The sequence below is a fragment of the Mycteria americana genome, chromosome 2, assembly GCF_035582795.1.
Source record: "Mycteria americana isolate JAX WOST 10 ecotype Jacksonville Zoo and Gardens chromosome 2, USCA_MyAme_1.0, whole genome shotgun sequence".
Taxonomy (NCBI): domain Eukaryota; kingdom Metazoa; phylum Chordata; class Aves; order Ciconiiformes; family Ciconiidae; genus Mycteria; species Mycteria americana.
In genome coordinates, this window is record NC_134366.1 from 75,202,211 (window position 1) to 75,224,169 (window position 21,959).

Below are 21,959 nucleotides of genomic sequence, written 5' to 3' on the forward strand. Positions count from 1 at the left end.
GCGTGGCTGGCGGCCGTGCTCGCGCAGCGGGGCGGGGCATCCCGGCGGGGGCGGGGCGCGAGTGGGGCTGGCGGCGGAAGGCAGGGAGCGCTTCCGGGGTGGGGGTCAGTCGCGTGGCGTGGGGGCCATGGCGCGGCGGCAGAAGGCGGCGGCCGCGGGCAAGCGGCGGCCCCCAGCCGCGCTCCTCGGGCCGCCCTCCTCGGAGGACGAGGCCCCGGAGGAGGTGACCTTTGGCGCGGCGAGGGAGGCGGCCGAGACCGAACGGAAGCTCGTGGGGGAGGCGGCCCGGAGGTACGGACACCGCCCCCACCCGCGCGCGAGCCCTTCTCCCCCGCCCCGCGGCCGCGCTGACGGCGCCTCCCGCCTCCCCGCAGGCACCGGGAGCTGCTGAAGGAGAAGCGGCGGCGGCGGCAGGAGCTGTTCGCGGAGCAGAAGGTACGGCGGCCCCCGCCCCCACCCGCGCCGGCGGCAGCGGCCGCGCCCCGCTGACTCCCTCCCCTCTCCCCCGCAGAAACGGAAGCTGCTGCCCGAGGCCGTGCTGCAGGAGCTGGCCGCCGCGCCGCCCGCAGGGTGAGGGGCCGACGCGAGGCGGGCGGGCGGGTGTCGGCGTGTCTGGGCGAGCCCCTGCCGCCCGTGGTGCGGCCCCTTCGGGTCCCGGCGGGGGGGGGGGGGCGCGGCAGCTTTAGCGGCTTCGAGTAAGCGGCGGGGGCGCGAGTCGGAGGAGTAACCTGTCGGAGGAGTAACCACCACCTGTCGCCTTCTCCTTACCGCACAGACCCGGCGAGCAGGCGGCGGCGGCGGCGGCAAACCGAGGTACGGTGCAGCGCGGTGCGCTGCCTGCTGGCGCGGGGTTTCGTGTCTGGGACGTAACGCCCTGGGACGGAGACCCGCGGGAAGTCTGAAACCGGCGCGGCCTGGACAGATTAGCTCTTGCCAAGGAAAAATATCTAACTGAGGAAGAAGCTAAAGTCGCGTTTAATCCGGTTCCCGTGCCTTTTACCGAAGTCGTTTGCTGTACAACGATTTCTGTTAAAGTAGCCCGAGGTGTTTCAGGAAATAATGGGCAGGTGTATAATACAAAAAGCAAGGATTACCAGAGGGAGGTTAATATTTAGCGTTTAAGGTGTGAGGGCTATTCCCGGGTAGAGTTGTTAATCACCTTGATACTTCACATATCACGCTGTGATTTAATAGCATCTCTAAAAAATCCGGTAACTTGTTTTCAAATTCTGAACTAGTAAATCAAGATCCTAGAGTATTCACAACTGCTGTTTTCTAGCCCTCTTCATCTGTACTTCAAAGTACTTTAAAAAAAAAAAAGGTTTGTTTTTTTTTTTTTTAAACAGTTCTCTCATCCATGCCTCCCATAACTGTATAGCCGAATGGTGTAACTGCTGCTTTTTCTTCCTTTTATTATTGTTTTTAAAAAACCTGTTGGCATAAACAAGAGATGAGCTCAGGACGGTGCTTTGGATACACGGTCGCTGTAGTACTTGTTTTAATGGTGAGAAGGAAGCCGAGGCTGGACTCCCCTTGGCGTGTTACTCGTAGCTGTTGTGTTGCATTGAATTTTTGTCCTGTGATGAATCCCGTTTTGTGCTGTGGATGCCAAGGAGGGGGAAGGCTGGCTAGTGGTACTTAGGTGGCTCCCCTGGGGTACGCTTCTTCCCCTCTGGCTCACAGCCCTTCTGTGAGGGCAACGCTTCTAGCTCTTACTAGTCAGAGCTTCTGAAAAATGCCCGTTGGAGTTAACTAAGGACATTGTATTTTTCAGAGCCTAAGTGTTGTTTCTTTCCTGTTCCTCTTTCACTTACACCTCTTGATTCATGTTTGGGAAATTTTTTTCTGTTTTCTGTTAAATTTACTTCAGGTAAACGCCGTGGAGGTGGGGCTGCTAAGCAGAGACAAGGCCAAGTCCAAAGGCGGGTGAAGAAAGACAAGCAAAGAAAGGGTGCCAGGTACGCTGGGAGAAGACCACCCAGAGGGTTCTGCCTGCCTGGGGAGGGGCGTCACAGCAGCAGCTCTGTCACTGCCTGGCTGTACTCTCTTCTGCACTTGATGTTCCCCCTGCTCTTCCTCGGATTGAAAGCGTATTTATGTGCTAAAAGCGCCTTTAATATGCTTCTGATACAGCATACTTGTAAAATATATATATGTACACACACACACATATATAAACAATCTGGAATATAAATAATTTTTATATGTTATGTATATATAACAACTGCTATGAGGTAACTGGGCAAGCACAGCAGTAGACATTCTGTTATGTGCTGCTGCAGGTCCGGTTGTTGAGCACTGAATTCCTGCATTTCAGTCTTTTTTTTTTTTTTTCTTTGTTTCTTTGTCACCGATGTCCCCACAGAGGAATTGCAGTAGCTTCTGGTAGGACTAATTCAAGGCTCCCAAGGAACATTGTATCCCAAGGCACACAGTGGCAGGTTGAGAGTCTTGGTCCTGTTTGTTTTTTTTTTTAATACTGCTACAAAGCTTGGCTGAGCATCAGAAACCAGCGCTGGCTGCTGTAGTGCTCAAGTAGCAAGGCATTGGCTAGCGTGTCTATTGTTCTGGGTTCTGTAACTATGCTACAGCAATTTACATCTCTCTAACTAGGACGAAAGGAAACTATACTGCTGTGTGCTTAAAAGATCAGAGTCTAACAGGCCTCCACCAACAGCTTGCAAAAGACTTTTTAAACACTCAGCTCTATGGACCAGACACCAACCGGGCACAGGGTAAGCAGTTTTCCTGAGGTGGGCCTGCATCTAGATTTGTCTGTGTTTGTTAAGCTTAGTAACTAACACTCATTTCCATTTCAGCAAATGAATTTTTTTCCCTTGAAAATAAGAAAAACCCAGTTAAAAAAGCTGCAGTTCAGTTTGTGGACATATCTTGGGGTGAGTATAAAAAGTCAAAGTAGGTACGACTTTATGCCATATATGGTTTAAAGTACACTTTTAAAAAAACCAACCAACCAACCAAACCAAGCTTTCCCATTTAGAGGGCTGTATCTTGCTACCTTCTAACTCAAAGAACCTGACAGTAAGGGAAGGGCCATAGGGCCCCACAGCCTGAGTGGGCGTAGTGAGTGCTCCACTGGGGAGGGTGTATGAGAACTTGAAAAAATTACCTCAGTTTTGGTACATTAAGAAACAGCACCTGGGCATGGAGCCATGTTTACTTGTTGAAATAAAGACTTTACTAATCATTGTTTCAGCCTACAAACTCTCAGCTGTTGGAGGGCATTTCAGATATGTGTAAAACTTAAAGAAGGGATGCCAAGATCCCAGAACTTCTGTGTGAGCACGGGGACATAGTACCTGTTTCTCCTCCTAAAAAAAAAAAGACATTACAGAAATGAATGGGGACAGACTCATACATGCATCAGTTATGGCCCCACTCTGCCACTCAGTCACACAGGCACAGTCTGTGAGGCTCATGAATGCAGAGGCAGAAGTTACTGATCCTTAGCAGGCGGTCTGCTCTTCAGTGCTTCAGAAGTGAAAGCACTGCTGTACCCCCCGCCCTTCTTCCTCAGAAGATTGGCACAAGTTGGTACCCTGGCCAGTGGAAGCCAGCTGCTGTATGTCAACTATGATAGGAAGTTTATCAGCTCTCCAATCAGTAATCAATGGGTTGCTGCTTCTCCAGTAGATGGGCTAAGAAAATGGTAACTAACAGCTTTTTTTTTTTTTAAGGGCAAGAAAAAAAGCAAAGGGCAGCAAGGTTTAAAAAACGTTGGCTGGCAACACAGATTAAAAATCAAGTATGAAGACAGCTTTTTTCAGAAGATGCTATTAAGGACTTCCACTGGAAGTTAATCTCTCAACACAACAAAGGTGTTTTTCTGTCACTTCTCCATCATCACTCTTTCAGCTCCAGCCAGCAGTCACCAGAAAGCACTAACCTTCACAAAGCTGTGCCCAAACTGACTTCCCTGGTCTCTTCCCTCCCCCTTTCAGAAGTGGGGGAAACAGCTGGGCCTGGGCAGTGACTCTATCCTTAATACTGACTTAGAACAGCTGGTGCTACAACCAGACTTGTAGAACTGGGTGCTACTCCATGAGGCAGCTCCTTTGCAGAGAATAAAGATGAACGATGGTGTACTTACTGTTCTGGATGCTGCGTTTCTTATGACAATCAATTATTCCTGCTTTTTCAGTTCTTTGCCCCTCTAAAGAAAGGCTGTATCCTAATACCAGAATCCTTAAGTCAGTTCACTTAGCAGGGACACTACTGCCCAGACTGATGATTACTTTCAAGGAATAAGGTTCTTTTCCCCCATCTTCGGGGAGTACTGAATAAGCTTCCATCAGTGCCTTGACTTTGCCCTGCTAGCTAGACTTGCTTCATGGCAAGAACACAGTAAACCTTTAACAGCCCAGCCGCTGCAGTACTCTGATGCAGGGAAGTGGCATTCCCAGTTCAACCAGCGAGCCATCATTCCAAATTCATGGGTCTACCTGAGAATACCGCTGTTCTAGGATAGAGCTCTAGAACCAAGAAAACGTAGCATACAAGTCCATGCTACCACGTTATGTAGAAGTAAGTTTTTAATGGCTGGTTAATTATGATATCACTACATTTTATTGCAATATAGTACTATTTAAGCACTTTTAAAAATGCAAGGTGTACAAAGATTAAATTAAGACTGTAAATTGACTAAATATTTGGTTTTTATATAAATAGGTCATAACCACACTGTGTTGACATGTAATACTGTTATAATACAACAGTTAAACTGGTGAGTCTACACAACAGAAGCTGTCCGTAGTTAAACAAGGAAACAAAGTTGAAAAGACCATGTTAAAACAAAAAACTACTAAGATCAACAGGTTGGGATTGTAAGTAGCAACAAACATATTCACTCAGCTCCTGAGTAATTCAAGTTTTACAGTACACATTAAAAAATATCATTTCTTCCCATCAACACTATATATCCAAACCATCAGGTGTTTATGCATTTTGCAAATTACACTGATTGAACTATGTAACAACAGGGGTGGAGGTTGGCAAGTCATCCTGCTTGACGTTTACATCACCCACATGCTAATACATCCGTGTTTTCCATTCTTCCGTCCCACCACAAGGTAGCAGGATTTTTGGTTCGTTTTGGACAATCGTTTCAAGGATTGGTACTTGTCAATTTGGATGTCTGACATTATCAGTGATATTTTCAACTCTTAGGTGTCTAAGAGGTTTAAAGATGGAAATTTTCTCCTAACACTAAGTTAGAAATCATTTGCATCATGCTGTAAACTAGGAAGCAACATAAAGCAACAGACTTGTCCTTAGTACATAATTAAAATTCCAAATTCCAGTCAGCAGAGCTGGTCTACTTTCCATGTCGAATATGCCACAACACCTTTCAGATCTTCAAATGCATAGCTAGTGTAGGTAGTCTTCCACCGTGGCGAATGCACAGGATCCAATTCCTGATCGAGCCATCAATCCTAGACACTGTGACGCTTGTCCCATTGCTAGGGCAAGCGGTGGTTGCTTTGGCAGATTGTGAGTCTCTGAAAAAGAATCAGCGCCAGTTAGAATACCGGATTAATTTCTTAGTAACGCACTGAAAACTTATATTTTAAGCTTGCTTAAATCATTCATTTCAAAATGCCTGCGTTTACTTCCAAAGTTTGCTCTTACAGCAAGACAGAGCAGGAGCAACAAAGTGACATTTTCAAATTTCAAAGCACCATTTATTCAACAGACCCGTTTTTGCTTTGAACAACAACAACAAAGGCAACTACATCTGTTACGTTAACATGCCCCCCAAACTACCCCCTCTTTTACTAAAAGCGTGTACCTTAACATTGCTATACTTTGTTATCACTCAGCCAGCCCAGTACTAAGCCTGGCAAATGGTGCGCACGGTGAGCAGCAGTGCTACCTGTCTGGAACGAAAGGCACTCCGTACCACACGTGAAAACCGCCAGGCCCTTACTTACCTAGTATTGCACTATTAAGTACAGAGCACACAGGTTCTCTCTGTATCGGGTCAAGCTGATTTCCAACAGGGCTGCTCCAGGGATCTGAATATGCAAGTAAACTGAATGCATCCTGTGGAAAGATGATTTTTATTACATCTCACAGCTATATTCTACTAGTGAAAACAAGGACTATTTTCTTCACCCATTTTGATTTGGAATCACAAAGGTGATTGTCAGTGTCCTTCATCAATACAAAAGGATAAAAAGAAATTGTAACAGGACTTGTTCCATTTTGAGCAAGCAGTGTTTTTCCCAACAGGAAGACAAAAGTTAGCAGTATTTTAGTAAGTGATGGGGAAAGAGAAAACAAACTGAAAATTGCATGCAGTCGGTCTTTGGCAGGGGAATTCTTTTCCCGAGCAATCTTGAATCAAGGTAAACTAATTAACACACAGAGTACTAAAGAGAGCACATTTTAGGCATCTGTATCAATCCTCTTTCTTGTGGTTCATTTATCATTAGAGCTGAAAAAGGCACTTTGGTTCAAGAAGCCAAGCTACAGGGTCAGAAATGAGATAGAAGGAAGTGCTAAATTCATCTCTGGTTTTAATTGTACTACAGTATGAAATTGTCTTCCCTGTGAATGTGCTACACAGACAAGACAGGAGACAGCACAACACCACAGCTGACTAGAATACTGCTCTCAGACACAAAAAGAGTCTCAGAAGTTAAAGCGGAACAGTATTGCAGTGCTGCACGCTGTGGGAAGCTTCTGCTGGGCAGCACAGTTATTCACCTTAACACCACAATTTCAAGATTAAACATACCTTGAGCATTTTCTTATTCGCTGTGTTTTTGCCACATTCTCTTCTTAGTTGCTCACTCATCGCTTGCAATTCTCTTCCAAAATGGATCATTCTTTCAATAGCTGCTTGGCTGCCACCACAGAGCTGACGTCTTAACTGACTTGAATCTACTTCTGCAAAAATGATATCGTCATCATCACCACTAATAGAGCTGACAATAACAATCTGCAGATCTAGAGAATCTGCACTGATTTCACTCAAAAGACATCTGCCTTCTCAGAGAGAAAGCACGTTGGGCCAGAGACCTTGGCATAATGTTGTACTCCTATACCGAACGCTGCTGAATTGCTCCTTTATGAACATTAAAGGGGCTTAGTTAACAGGAAAGGCTGTCTACACATGCTGTTTATTTTGCAATGGTTAATTTTAAACCAACTAGACTATAAACCAAGTTTTACCCTAAAATTTTATGGGAGTTTAATAACGACAACAATAGAAGTCCACACAGTTCTACCTTTTTAATTCTTTGGCGTTGCACTTCTAAAGATACACCAAAATCTGGAACTGCTAATAGAGGGTAAAAACCCCTGAACTTCCCAAACAGCTATGATGGATGTTGCTGCAAGATGATCATTTAGACTGTTCATACTCCTTGTAGAATATATTAGCTTAATAATTTGGACATTTCAGGCTTCTTTTGTAATCAAGCAGAACACTACTATTGATTTCCTGACTGTTTGCTACAATATTCCCCAATACTAGTGATTTTAAAAGACACTAAATGCAGTCTATGAATAGCAGATCACCCCTTGGCTTCTCTCAAAGTTCTGCCTTTTTTAAATTTACAACTAAAGCAGCTGGTTTAAAAAAAAAAAAAAAAAAAAGGCATTTATCCATTCCTGGGCTTTTTTCATCAATGGAATCAAGTTTTGAATCAGAATTTTGATGTACACTTTAATTAACAAAACCATTCTTCTGTCTGATTTCAACATCTAGTGATGTATGTTGATGACTATTTCAAACAAGTGGCCTTCACTTTTTTTTTTCTTAGATGTGAGCATATCACCTCTGGAAAAAAATCTGCCTACTTAACATTACATACACAGCACTAAGGAGAATATATAAATACTTCAAAAAGCAAAAAATCACCAAACTTAAACTGTGGGGAGTAAACAATGTAGGTTGAGGAGGAGCCATATTTCTTTTTTACAAAGGTGAAGCACCCACAAGTCTTCAAGCAGCGGTGTTTGTCGCTAGCTGCAGCCCAATCTAGGACATCACTTTCCAAAGGCAGAAAACAACTACATTAAAAAAAACCACAAACAACTCTGTGCCCTCTGTAGCTGCTTCATGTCTGTCACAGCAAGCCTCTGTGGAAAAGGCTGCAAGAGAGTAAAGAAGTGTTTTTTCTGTCACAGAAATGATGCCTTGTTATCCAGTTTCAGAGCGCAACACAGGGAAACAGCCTAGAAATTTGAATCTCCCCCCTCCAGGGCTGTAACAGAACTGTGTTTGCTTTTCAAAAGTTACCTAGTATTTACCAGCAAAGCTGCATGATCAGCAGCAGCACAAGCCAGAACTGTGAAGCGTTCATAGGTATCTAAGTACTACTGCGTTCTGAAAGTTTACCAGCGATGTCCCGAGTTTCACACTTCATTTAAACTACCTATTAATTGATGTCTGGTTAAATCAGTTGTTTGAGAAGATAGTTCTGCAACTGCAGAAATGGCTGGGCTGGATTCCTCATCTTCTTCAGACACAGCCAGCCCTAACAACCATTGTCTAAGCTCCAGCCTGCATGCCCTTCAGTGATCTGACTGCCTTTACTGGACAGGGACAGTTAACACTGTAACTGAGAGTAAACGGTATCTTTTTATGGTGTGCTGGCAATCAGAGGGTATTTAAATACTCATTTGTCACTAATGTCAACAAGTATGACTGAGTATAAAGCAGTTAAGTAAAACAAACGTTTTTTTAGACCACAACTATGTAAAACAGGCTTTTTTTTTGGTGGAATTTTTTTTTTTTACACACACCTCAGTTCCCAAATACAGCTCTTTTCTTGAGCATTTAATATTAGCACTTTGCATTCTTCAATATAAGTGATTTGGAATTTCTACTCTTACTGTTGAGTGCAATAGACACCATGAGAACCATGAATGGTAGGAGGACTAGGGGAAGAGGGAGAAGCAATCTGCCAACCCTAATCCAGGCATGCTACATGATAGGATGTTTCTTCTCAAAGGTTCTTCCTTAGAAATTGATGCTAGTTTCAATATCCATGAGTTACCAACTTCCCCTGTTCTCACACTGACACTGGACCACCTAAATCAGTGGTTATAAGATTTACATCTAATAACAGCAAAAACAAACAAACAAAATTAAGATTTGAGCTAATATCCCTAATTTTCAAGTTGGGAAGCATTGCAAGTAAAAACATAACCTTGTTGCCATCACTTAATAAAAATGTAAGAAATATCACTGCAGACCCATTTCTGTGTCACATTCTTCCATTTCGTGATCATGTTTAGAACTACCATTTAGGAAGCCATTGGATGAAGTCTCAGCAACCCCATTGGAGTAGTGATCTGTTTCCATGTCTACATCATTGCTGGAAGAGAGTAACAAATAAAAGTTTTACTCATATTTAAGTACTTAGGGTTATCTTCTTCATGACTTCAGCACAGTACTTCCTCATCTTGGCTACCAAAAAGCAGCTTTTAAATGTTACCAAGTTAGACCACAGTTTTTTCCATAGCAACTCGCAATACCAGAGCACCAGGGAAATTTTGAGGTGCTCTCAACTAACGTTAGCATTCAGTGAAATACAATTTGCAGATGCTGAAAAATTAAACATGTCCACCATTATTCAGGAGTAAGTAGTATAACGCTTCCTAAATATACACCAAAAAGTTCTTACCTTGTTTATATATGTGTACGTACACAGAGCTGGAGAAAACGCATTGAGAAAATACACAATGCCCACTTTTTTTTTTTAAAAACACAGTTAACTCAATATACAGCCTACTTTGAGAATATCATATTTAGGTCAATAATTCTTTCAAAAAAGCCTTGATCTCTCATTTACTCTCAGTGGAATAGCAGGGAAAAAGAAAAATTCAAAGCAAATACTGAGTAAACCAAAACACTGAAGAGATACTCGGAGGCAAATTCAGAGCATACAACTCCTCACCACACTTTGCTCGCAGCAGTTCACAGAAGCACTTTTAGAAAATGCCAGCACGGCTTTGGGGACTGCAGCTTTGCTGACAGATACATCCTAGCCTGTTCTATTTCGTCATGGGAATGACAACCTAAAACCTCTCTCAACACCAAAAAGATTAAATTTAAAAGTTTAGTATCTCGCTTCTAAGCAACCAAAAATACTCAGCTTCCTTTGAGGAAGGAAACCAAAAGGCCTCTCTGACTGGGCAACACTGCAGCCAAGGAATTGTCTTCCTCCTGTGAAAAATCTCAAGAGCTGCCTGGAAGCTGTCAGGCTTTCTGGCAGAGGCAATTGCTGATGCAAATACAAATCATGAAGTTAAAAAGTAAATTTTTACTTTTACGGTTTTTTTCCCCAATCATCACTATCCAACTGACATACTTTTTGTTATCACCACATCATCACATCATAGTTGGTAGTTTTGGGAAACTATCTTGGACAACACAGCCAAGTATTGTTGTATTTCACATCAAATTAAGTTCTGCTGCATCTGTGTAACCCAGAGCTTAATATTCACTGGTTATGAATAACCATATTAACCCTGGTTAATATACCTATTTTCATTCTCTGAATTGAATGTGTTTGCACAAGTGACAGTGAGTGGAGTAGGCAGACAATTCTTATGTATGCGATGGAAGGGAGTCCACAATTCATTTGCATCTCAATTGTGTTTACTTTGCAGATACTGCCACAAATGGAGAAAGTATCTGGAAAACTTTTCATTACCTACATGCAACGTGCTTAAATCAATGTCAGTGGCTTAAGTTAAAATCCCAAGCACCAGAGAGCTAGTTAATCTTCACTATACAACTTCAAAACTGACCACAGATAGCTATAAGCAAGGTAATTTATTTTTGTCCATAGCATTTCTTTAACCAAACAGGACAAAATAGTCTATTGAGCTTGCAAAGTTTAAACAAAACCAAGGTACGCTAGAGTGATCACAAGCTGTTGGCCCCTTACACTAAATGTTTTAACTGTCCTTTAAAAAAAAAAAATCACATCAAATCCCACTGAAAACTCTTCTCCGCAATACAAGCACATGGACCACACAAGCCTTAATATAAGTTAGAAGCATCTGAAGTTTATTCACCTGGAATAGCTGTTAACCTGCTGTGATCTTGATACATTTATGTTGTTGAGCTCTGGCACATTCAAGCTGGTGGTTGTGTGTTTACTGTGACAGTAAGATTGATGCGCTTTATTTGATATTACTCCATTACTGCAACTACTTTCAAACCCTGAAAGAAAGTTTTAATAATTGTAATCATCTACAAACTTATTTTTAAGTACCGATTTATAGAAGTGAAATAAGTATAGCTTAATTGTTCCTGGTCAGTAAATGACAGATTTGCCAAACAAATAGACTCAAATACTTAGCCCTCTGTGTTTCAGGTATTTGAACCTTTAAGGCTTCGGCTTCTACAGTGCAGAAGTTAAGCATTATTTAACAAGTGCTAACACATACATGAGAAGGTTCTTCAGTTGTACTTATACACCAGTAAAACAGAAAACTGCATCAATGTAGAATAATTTTTTAGAACTGATACATTGTTTCTGAAAGATCTGAAAGTCTTTTCTAGACCACTGTAATCATTATGAATGGAAGCAGACATGCATCTTACTAATTTCTAATCACATAATTCTCTTGATAAATATGCAGTAAAATGCAGTGCTGAAAATACTTCACATATTGCAATACTTAAATACAACCTCCCTCCTTCCCCATACAATTATTTTAATTGTTAATATTGTGTTTTGCTAAATAAAATTATACCATGCTGTGAAATTATGATGTCTGGCTAAAATATCTTCTGACCCTTCTCAAATATAATCAAGAAACTACTATTTGAAGCAAACATGTAATTGCCAGTTCTATCAAGCCCAAAAGTAGGAGCTCCCTAGTATCTTCTAATATAGAAACAGGTCACAGGAAGGTCTTTTTATAAACAAAACAGTTGGTGCCATTCAGGAAATCCCAAACCTCAATTCTAATAATACATTAATCAACTTGCTTATTAAGTGGTGCCTCTATTTTCAAAATTATAAAGTTAGAGGTACTTTCTACAATACACCCCAATAACCACCTGAAGAACAAACAGAAAATCTGAGTGGGCCTCCAGTCACACACGCGATAGCGCAGTCTTGACAGAGAGGGAAGAAAAGCGAAGCTGCTGCCTTTCCAAGGGCAGCAGGTATTCTGGTGGCCAGGCTACACTGGCCTCCTACTCAATCCCACCAAGAGGAAAAAAAAAAAAAGCCCCAAAACAGCTCCAGTTTGGATTTAAGAATGAAACAGAAGTGAAAATTGATGGCATCTGCTACCTTAAGAGTCTTGGGTTCAAAGATGACACATTCACATACCATTTTAACATGCCCAACTTCTCTGCAGGGGTGCTTTGGAAGGCATGATGATCTCCCCCTAGGCATGGGGCAGCTCTGAACATTCATGGCTTCCCACTGAAGCTTTACCACCACCTAGACGCTCTCAGAACTGTTTCAGCTGTGCAGACTGAAATTTGGCTGCCAGCAGAAAGTCTTTTACCTAACTCCACCACCTAGCTTCTGGTATTTCCTACACAAGAGCAGCTGTTCCTACTACTCCATAAACACCATAGGAAATGGATCGTATACACCACTTACAGGATTTTAAACCACCGTGCCCAAGCCATACAATTTCCGTCGAAAGGACAACAGAAATTTGTGTCAGAACCTTCCACCTCCCGGAAGCAAGCATTTCTTAGAAATCAGGGGCAACCTACTTTGCAAACCCTTAGTAAAACCAAAAGCACATGCAAAAACGATTTGATTCTGTTTATACACTTTCCATTTCCCCAGTGACTGAGAATCACATCTTTTAATCATTAAAACTATACTTGTATACAAAGCATTCGGTATCAATTCTTAAGTAAAACAAATAGTCAGTCTGTGAGTATTTGTAACTTTTCCCAATACTTAATTGCAAAAAAAAAAAAAAAAAAAAAAAAAGAAAAAATCTACATCATGTGCTACATCCAAATCTATGTGGTCCAAATCTATCCATCAACTTACCAGAAAAGTGTGTGCTGCTCCCTTTGCCTGTTGCCAAATTGTGAATATTCATTCCATGGCTGGGACTCATGCTAGGACTACTGAACGATCGTGGGCTAACAGGGTAACTATCTTGAGATTTTGGACTGTGGCCTCCCAAACACCGCACTTCACTGTCTGTACCATTCACCATCTCTATAAACTGGCGCACCCTAAACAAAAGGCAAAAAAGTTAAGCTAATAAAACAATTTACACATTTCAATTTACCAACGATAGCAATGATTTCATTTTAGTGTTAAATATATAAAAAGTGTGACTCAACAAAATGCTGGATGTCAGTAACCCAATCATCAATAAGCTTTGGAGTATTCAGCCAAAAATACACAATTACAAAATTTGTGAGGGAGGAGAACAGGAATATTATCCTCCGAGGGCAGACATTGCCAATAAGTCCTCAAAGTTCAGAGAGCTAAACTATATTTTCTTGTTTTAACTGTTTTGTTTTATTGGCAGGGGCAAGGTTATTTCTTGAGAAGGATATGTCTTTACGTTGTCATGCCTGTCATTTCTCTCAAAGTAAATGAGAACATAGTTTGACTGTCTGGAACAGTAAGCATTAAACAGTAACTCTTAACATTAAACATTTGCACTAGAAAACAGTTTGAAAAGCAAGCTCATATACAAACCTTCCCTTTAGAGGCTGTTGCTCTTTGTCAATTTTATTTTAGATAAGGAGGTTTTACTATGGACTTTAAGGAAGCTCAGAACTACTGCTTTATGTTTTAGGCTTGGATAGCCTCAATAGAACAGGCAAAATTTAGAAAGACAGATTGAGAAAAAGATAACATACAGTTGACGTTATCGAGCGAAGTCTTTCATCAAAATGTTCGCATTTTGTGAATTCTGTGATAAGTCTGCAGTACTATCACGTGAATTCTGTTCAGCACTTGAGTATGACAGACTTCAAACACATTCCAAGTTACTTAACTGAACATAAAAATTAAAGTGCCTTGTTCTTATAGGAGGTAACAGATTTTTTCCGCATTCAAACACTACAACATGATACAAAATTCTGGAGGATCTGCGCAGCTGGCAAGTAAAAATGCCAGAATGAAGGTGACTATTGTGTGCCTGGGAAGCCAAGAGAACTCTTTGGGGTTATGGAATTTCCACAGTATTAGCCAGAGGTTTCTAGTAAAGTGACATGGAGTGAAACAGCTCATTTAAACTGGTCTTTAAAGCCAGTGACCCATTTGGAGGAACAGACCAACTTATGCCAACAGGACTCTTAACCTTCTTGAATATGATACTGTATCAGTTTACATTTTACTTGACACCCAAACAGATTAAAATTGATTTAAAAAATTACAAAACTTAGTTCTAGAGAACAAGTCTACAGTGAGATGTGAATTATGCTGCAAAACAGGACCTTGATGACAGAACCTAGTTAAACATGTAGCAAATAATATAGCATTAAAAAAGTGAAGTATACACATTTTCTAAAAAACGCTGCTTAACTTTGTTTAAATTTCTGTGAAAGCTTTAAATGAGTAACTGTCTTGTCTCAGAAGGTACTGTGCCATCTATAAACACACATCTGTATAATTTGAAGACTCACTTTAATGCAAATAAGAGATTAGGATTTCTTTCTAGTAAACTTGGATACAACTGTTGTGTTGTTTCAATGGCTTCTCCCATTCTTCCTGCTAAAACCAATTTCTGAATTCCTGTTCACCAAAAAACAAATAAGAGATTAGGATTTTTTTCTAGTAAACTTGGATACAGCTGTTATGTTGTTTCAATGGGTTCTCCATTCATCCTGCGAAAACCAGTTTCTGAATTTCTGTTCACCAAAACCAACATCAGTTAAATGGACAGCTTACGGATTAATACATGTAAATTAACGATTAAAAGACACTGCAACCATCAATCAACAAGGTATTTTCCTCTTAGAAAAAAATAGTGTAAAGAAAGATCATGCTTCCTTAAAATGTTCAATAGGAAAATTTAAGAACTGCACTCCACCTGCATATATCTAAATGAGTACTCAACATTTTTATTTATTACCAGCATACAACTATACTTTGTACTCAGATTGCACATTTAGAGCTAGATTAAGATTGCAGACACTCTTCTGCGATTTATTTCTCATTTTCATACCTTTATAAATAAGCACATACCAAACTATCATCACCCAAGAACGTCTAAATTGCATCCCACTCCCACAGGTTCAATTTTGACTAAGAAAAACAAGATTTAGTCTCTCTCACCTATGACACATACTTCCAGTCAGGTTACAGTTGACTAAACCTTTCCACAACAGTCCCTGCTTTACTTGATGCTTCTGTTGCTGTAACCTGGCACAAGTCGTAAACGGCCTCACAGCTCTATCCACCGACAGAGAAATTGATCCAAATGAAAAACAGCCCAACGAATGGGTTTATTTTCAGCCAGAGCAGTTTCCCCATGTGGTATGTCATGCAGTCACACAAATTCTTGTGTTCATACAGCAGGGATTTAAATGAACGGGGAAGGTACTGTTTAATCAGGCTGCCAAACAGCACTGCCACAGCAAGTTAGAACTGAACTGCTGTTAGTTCTCCTTGTCCTCTTTCCCCTCACATCTGTAAGCAGGAAAACTCAAATTTGATTTAGCTTTAAACTAAACTCTATCCCTTTTCACAATTAAGATAAAAGTCTAAATGTTTGTCAAGACTAAGTTTTATATTCCTGTTTGTGACTGACCATTAGTTCTCACAAACACTCATTTAGAGACATTACACACGTTTGTTTAAGACAGATCACAATTTTCCATTCAAGAGAAAGACAACAGGTAATTTACCACATTCCGCTACATCAAACAAGTTCCAAAGCATTAGGGCAGAAGTTCATCTTAACCAGCTGTTCGTATGTGTGTAACTTTACATGACAGCAAAGAACTGTGCTATGGAGTGGTGCTGAAAGGAAATTCTACAATGATGCTTAAGAGAAAGTTTTATGTAATATTTGTTTAAGGGAGGAAAAAAAGGATGTAACATGCTTTCCAGCCTTACTTTGTCTATTTTTAATGGAAGCTAATTCTTCTAGCACAGTCTGGTCTGTGGATCTGGCGAATGCCTCTGCTGTTGCACAGTATCCATGGTGAACTAAGTAAGATGATACCATTCTAAAAATAAACAAAAACAAAACCCAGAAACACTCATTAAATACAGGTAAGAAACCAAGAACTTATTCAATGTAAAAACCCTTTTCTGAAAAAAGTGACTGAACTAAAGAATTCTACTTGAAATTCAGAAATTTCTGTACAAGTCAGACAAGAGTAATTCAGTTAAGAGCCAGTATCTTCTTCAAAACACTGTACAGAAAGACAATTTTAAAATATCAATGTATCATTTTATTATGATTAATTTTAATAGAAATTATTCATCACCCAACAGCAGGCTCAATTAAAATATTACCTGCTAATTAAGTTTCTTTTTTTGCTCATTACATACACTGAAGTGAAATTTCTGCACACAAATTTTTTGTTTTCACTTTAGAAATAAAAAATGCAAAGCCACCTTGATTTTTCCAAGCGAGACACTAATGAGCCACAACTTAACCTGGCATGCCGAATGCTAAGAACACAAAGGGAAATTTCCAGAGCCCAAAGCATTAAAACTGCCCATTACAACCATGGCAATTTTTCTAAACTCCCCAATCCACATTAGATAGGTCTAATCGGAATGGAAGGCTTACACTCATCATTATAAACTCTTAATTATTAATGATGTAGATAACTCTTACTCAAACATCTATTCATGCTCAATTTTATACATGTTTATGAAATCTGTTAACAAAACTATTTGTACTAGTTTTTAATACTATCTGTAATTTTTTTCACAAGACAATAGGTACAATGTTTTAAAGATCTCTGAAATCATGCAACTATTAACTTTTTTTTTTTTAAATGAACAATATTCAAAGTCTTACTTCTGAATCATTGTTTGCCACTCTCCTTCCCGATCTCCTATCGGAAATCTGTCAATCTGTGCTTGAATTTTGGTTCTCCATTCTCGCATATAGTCTTCAATATCAAATACAAATGGGTGTTGTCCAAAGTTAGCATCCACAACCTCTCCTGGTGTTTGAAGCCCTACTGTAGGGTACAAGTTTGGCTGCAAGAAATTTTTTAATTAGTTTTTTCCTCATATTCTAAATTCCCCACTTTATTTTTTTCATCTCTATAACAATATCCCCACTGCTGCTAGTAGCGTGAAGAAGCAAATACCTCTGGATCATCTGTCCAGCAGTTAAAGCAACTTCTACCAATCTAGCAATACAATGACCGATAAATTTTATTCCCAGTGGTCATAATTTTTTTTTTTTTTTTTCAAATAAGAAAGCCTTACTGATCATTCTCTTTCTAGTCAGAAAATGCACTTTTTAAACTGTGCTAAAGTTTACAACTTTTGGTTTCAATTTTACAAAATATTAAATACCGATTTTTTAATGATTTTTAAAGACCAGGGTTAAAGTTTCTTTTAAAAAGAGAACAAAAATTAAACTTACAAAGAGGGCCATTTTCCTTTTGGGGTGAAATACTTAAAACATCGCTGAATTTTAGTGGTAAGAACTGACAGGATAGAGAACTCATTAGCCTCAAAGTCCAAGTGTAGCGCCTAAAAAGAACTGTAACAGTGCATTGAAGTTCTCGTGAATTCCTGGACTCGTATCTAGAAAAAGACTTTAAAGCATTTATTGTTGTCTCAGTTTTATTTTCTGCTTAGAGATTAGGTCTCCATGCAAATTTGAAATATGCCAAATATGAGAAAAATAAAATCTGCCTGTTGGGATTGAAGTAACTTTCTTAAATGCAACTAGCATCTCAGTTGGGTTTTGGGTGGGCAGGTGGGGTTTTGTTGCTTTTTTAAAATTATTTATAAATACACCTACATCATATTTACACTGCAATCAATGGTGGTATGGTATGATGGTATGCTGATCTACAGAACTATATGCTAAATAAATTAAAGCTATCAGTAGGAACACTGAAGCCCAGTGAACCCAGTGAAATTAAAGAAAAATACTCTGGTTGTTAAAACCATGCCCAAGACAATCTTGCCCCCATTTCCATCCTCTCCCTCTTTTTTTTTTTTTTTTTTTTTTTAAATAAACCTTGCTCATAGTGTTACCTAGTCTAGACTCATCAACAAAGCGCAAGTGTCAAATCTTTTAATGACATTAAAACAATCGATTCTAATGAGGAGTCCAGCTTCAAACTTCAGATTACAGTGTCAGTTTTCCTGTGCTGGTACCGTGTGCTAGCAAGAAGACCTGCTGGCATCCCACAGATCAGGACAGTAGCAGTGGCTTCCTACAGAAAGCGCCCAACCCTGTGGCGGGGCTGAGAGGTGCCCTGGGTTATTGACTTCATTTTTCCTTAATATCTGTCCGTGCCTCCTAAGGCCATAGTAAATGGAGTAGCTGGCCAGATGAAGTGCATCACACACTGCACCATAACCAGATTAAATCGGAAATTAAGTGGATGAGAAAAAAACCAAAATAAGTGCAGTTATCATGCCTGTAGCAGTAGCACAGGGAACACATTTATAACGATTTTAAGGAAAGTACAATTTAATTGACTGAAAAGCTAGACGACTTCAGATATCTGCAGTTTTCTTAAAAAAAAAAAAATTACTTTGGTATGTTTGATCTTATGGAGTGAACAGGATAGAGAAAGATGTTGAAAATTAGGCATCAAGCATGGGTTACAGTGACCATGTCTTAAGTAGCCAGCCTTTCTACATATGATACACAGCTGTACACACATGCACCGTGTTGGTGTTTAATATAGCTTTGACTTTGTATGTAAGGCCTGCATATGTCAGAGTATATAACAACTACTTGTATGTATTATTTTCTGCTAAACATCCATTAGAACTGCCTGTTAAAAACGTGAAAAGGAAAACCCCTGTGAGGATCAATGTAAAAACAAAAGACTTTTTGCTTCAATTAATAAATCACCACTGAAATGATGAGGAGAAATATCTGATATTAAATTGGTTAAGAAGATTATCATTGTACTTCCAAGAAGCATAAGGTAAACAGATGTTTTGGATGTAACTTGCATTTATAATACAAAGGAAAGCTGTTTGAAAATGCACTTATCTTACCGGTAAATCTGTGAAAGCGATGCCTGTAATGAAGAGAAAATTCAGATTAATTTCCATGTGTCTGGCTTCTAGCCTCATTTTCTTAAGTGTATCATTATATGTTCAGAAAACTCACCCAAACCGTCTCAGAAATAAGTAGTTAAGTATGGTGACATCCATGATGCTTAGGCACAACTGATGTGCTTGAGTAATAAAGGGCAATATTTGGCAAAAAGTAATTGTCATTCGAAAGTACTCAATTTGTCCTCAATTTTTCAAAACAGAGCATAAGATTTAGCAAACATCATAGATACACAGATTAGAAAGTATGAAAATTCTGGCTACAGATTGAAATTAAGAGGAAAAATAAGAATATCTGAAAATATTTTTTCACTTGCATGTCTTGATGCTGTGACACCAAGATTTAACGGTGTCTTTTCTTGTTTGCTATTACTTTTCTTCATAAGTATGCATTATCTTTACATAAGCAGCACATGCCTATAATACTCCAAACCAGTCTGGTAAATGTTTCACTCTAATCCACACCAGGGTGTTTTGGTTTTCAAACAGAATAGCTTAATATCTTGTTACCTAATTACAAGCATCCATCTACCCATAAGACCAAGGCAGTGATTTTGCTGTCTCAGGATTAGAGAAAAATCTGACCTTTATACACTTCAGGAACTCCATGCAGTTGGGGGGGGTGGGGGAGGAAGCTTTCAGTTAAAAAATAAATATCCGGAAATCTCCTTCTGACAGCCAAATTATAACAGTATTTCATTATTTCCTTTATTGTTGCAAGTATTTCTTCAAATTTTTTTTTACAAGTGCATAATGATTCAAATCTACTTATCCCTTCAAACTCTTATTTATTTTGTATGACTGCCTTTTCAAATTTAAGATTAAAACAATGCTTTTAACCTTTTGTCCTAAATTCCACCCCTGCTTTCCATTTCTATTCTTCACCAAGATTTCAAATCTCAAGAGCATCTGGATTCCTTACATCTTTGATACAAAAGAATGACATATAGAGTGAATCTGTTTCTCCTCCCATCACTTCTCAAAGCTATCATTCTATTTATTACCTGTTCACACCCTAACTTTTTCTAAGCTATTACCACTTTCTCTGTTTGGCACATTTTGACATCCAACTCACCCTCTTCCAAAATAACCATGGCAGTAGGCAAGACAGATAAATTATAAACAATGACTGAGTGACATGTAGGTATTGGGGTTTTGGGGAGGTTTGGTTTCATTTTTTTCTCAACCCAGGATTTCACACTTGCATAAATAATTGCTTAGCCCTTTTTGTAGTATCAAATCCCAGGCTGAGCCAGAGATTTCCAATACTCTAGACTGCATCTGTGGCCCAGAGAAGAAACATAAATCTCCTCCAAGTCATAATCATATAGGAATTCTGGACAACTAGCAGCAACAACAACCCAGCAAGACAGACAAAATTTCTTTTTCCCCTAAACGCAGAATCAATTTTCCTCTGTCAGAAATTCAAGCTAGCAAAGCCCATGACAGCAGAACAGCTGTCAGGTTTCCTTCTGCAATCCATAAAGCGTTTGTCAGACTCTGTCTATGACATAGGACATTTTACTAGCCTCTCCTCACCTATGCCATTCTCCTCTTTAAACAGTTCTCCTCTTTAAACAGTTTTTAATCACTTGGAGTGTTGTTTCACATTTGGCCTAATCCAGTCTACTTGAAGACTTCCACTGAAAGGGAAGGTTCTGCTCCTCCCTTCTTAGCTCTTCTATGCATGTGACCATAAGGGTAGTCAGAAAAACAGTGTCTCTTCAGTTGATCAACAATCTGATCCAACTTACCTGCAGGTACACTATTACTAGTTCCAAAAAGGGAATAAGGTAAGACTACCCTTCTCAGCTTTAACCCAGTTAAAGATTAGGGTAAACACAACATAAGCCTGTTACAGTGGTGGTCTTGGTAGTGTTAGGTTTACGGTTGGACTCGATGATCTTAAAGGTCTTTTCCAACCTATACAATTCTGTGATTCTGTTATCTTCCATTTTGACATATACCCTGAAACAAGGCCAAAAGAAACAACTACAGAGTGCATGGTTCAAGCATCGCACTGCCGTAGGCGTCAAGGTATTAAGTCCAGGTATATAGACTAATTCAATTTAGAAGAAACATTAAATCATGATAGAATAGAATCACAGAAGTGATTACTTGTAATTGACCTCTGGAGGCATCTAAGTCCTGCTCTGAGTAGGGGCAGGAAAACTCCCAAGTTAGATCTGTTTGCTCAGGCCCTGAGCAAACAAACAGGCAGTCTTGTTCTGAGAGACAAGGAGAAGAATTTAAACCATGTCTTTCCCCTTACTACTTTCCAAACCTTCGTCATCTTTGGCAACATGAGAAAACAGAACAGTGACTTCAAGAGTCCCTATCTCAATAACCTCTTATTTCATTTCAAGCTAGCCCCTCTTTTCCTTATCACATTTCTACCCATGACAAAAACCTTATTTCTTCTTTCTGAGCTTTACCCCTTGAAACTTCCTACTCCCCTCAGTACAATTCCAAGATCTCTTCCCAAGCCCTCGCTCTCTCCTTAATGCAAGAAGTAGATTTTTTTTCTTCTTCTTTCTTTACACTCCAAATCTTTGGTCATTAAATTGCATTAACTGAATTATTAGATATATTGCATCAAAAATTTTAATTCTACCCCTTCCTGACATCTTCAAACTCAAAAATTGTCTTGCGGTGTTGCATAATACTAACATTTACCACAAGAATTTAATGGACTTCATTTTAGCACAACTTGTATAATTCATGGCTTTAGCCCAACTATGTATGACT

At 39.7% G+C, this 21,959-nt stretch overlaps 2 protein-coding genes across 4 annotated transcripts in view; one reads left to right on the top strand and one right to left on the bottom strand.

The window, feature by feature from the left end:
- The first annotated feature begins 68 nt into the window (after positions 1 to 68).
- NOL7 (nucleolar protein 7) lies at positions 69 to 4,110 on the top strand. The gene is made up of 8 exons (XM_075493793.1): positions 69 to 291; positions 375 to 435; positions 512 to 570; positions 776 to 813; positions 1,871 to 1,958; positions 2,614 to 2,735; positions 2,820 to 2,897; positions 3,699 to 4,110. Exons 1-8 carry the CDS (start codon positions 128 to 130, stop codon positions 3,770 to 3,772), a joined length of 684 nt encoding a protein of 227 aa, XP_075349908.1. The 5' UTR covers positions 69 to 127; the 3' UTR covers positions 3,773 to 4,110.
- Positions 4,111 to 4,658: 548 nt separating this feature from the next.
- Positions 4,659 to 21,959, bottom strand: part of RANBP9 (RAN binding protein 9) — a 41,469-nt gene continuing 24,168 nt past the window's right edge. The window contains exons 5-14 of one of the 3 annotated variants that reach the window (XM_075493781.1): positions 19,152 to 19,174; positions 16,969 to 17,153; positions 16,050 to 16,162; positions 14,615 to 14,723; positions 13,017 to 13,207; positions 11,059 to 11,206; positions 9,277 to 9,350; positions 6,761 to 6,912; positions 5,952 to 6,063; positions 4,659 to 5,519 (exon numbers count right to left, since the gene is read on the bottom strand). In XM_075493781.1, coding sequence (XP_075349896.1) covers positions 5,389 to 5,519; positions 5,952 to 6,063; positions 6,761 to 6,912; positions 9,277 to 9,350; positions 11,059 to 11,206; positions 13,017 to 13,207; positions 14,615 to 14,723; positions 16,050 to 16,162; positions 16,969 to 17,153; positions 19,152 to 19,174 — 1,238 coding nt within the window. In that variant the 3' untranslated portion in view covers positions 4,659 to 5,388. Of the gene's footprint in view, positions 5,520 to 5,951; positions 6,064 to 6,760; positions 6,913 to 9,182; positions 9,351 to 11,058; positions 11,207 to 13,016; positions 13,208 to 14,614; positions 14,724 to 16,049; positions 16,163 to 16,968; positions 17,154 to 19,151; positions 19,175 to 21,959 lie in introns of those variants that run through there. The other 2 variants (XM_075493780.1, XM_075493782.1) reach the window with 2 other exon arrangements.

What these genes read in the sequence shown, in the direction of transcription:
- NOL7 (XM_075493793.1), top strand. Translation starts at nt 128, where the DNA reads ATGGCGCGGCGGCAGAAGGCGGCGGCCGCGGGCAAGCGGCGGCCCCCA. An exon ending in GCCGCCGCGCCGCCCGCAGG is followed by an intron (nt 571 to 775) that starts GTGAGGGGCCGA and finishes CTTACCGCACAG; the next exon opens with ACCCGGCGAGCAGGCGGCGG. An exon ending in AAGCAAAGAAAGGGTGCCAG is followed by an intron (nt 1,959 to 2,613) that starts GTACGCTGGGAG and finishes CTCTCTAACTAG; the next exon opens with GACGAAAGGAAACTATACTG.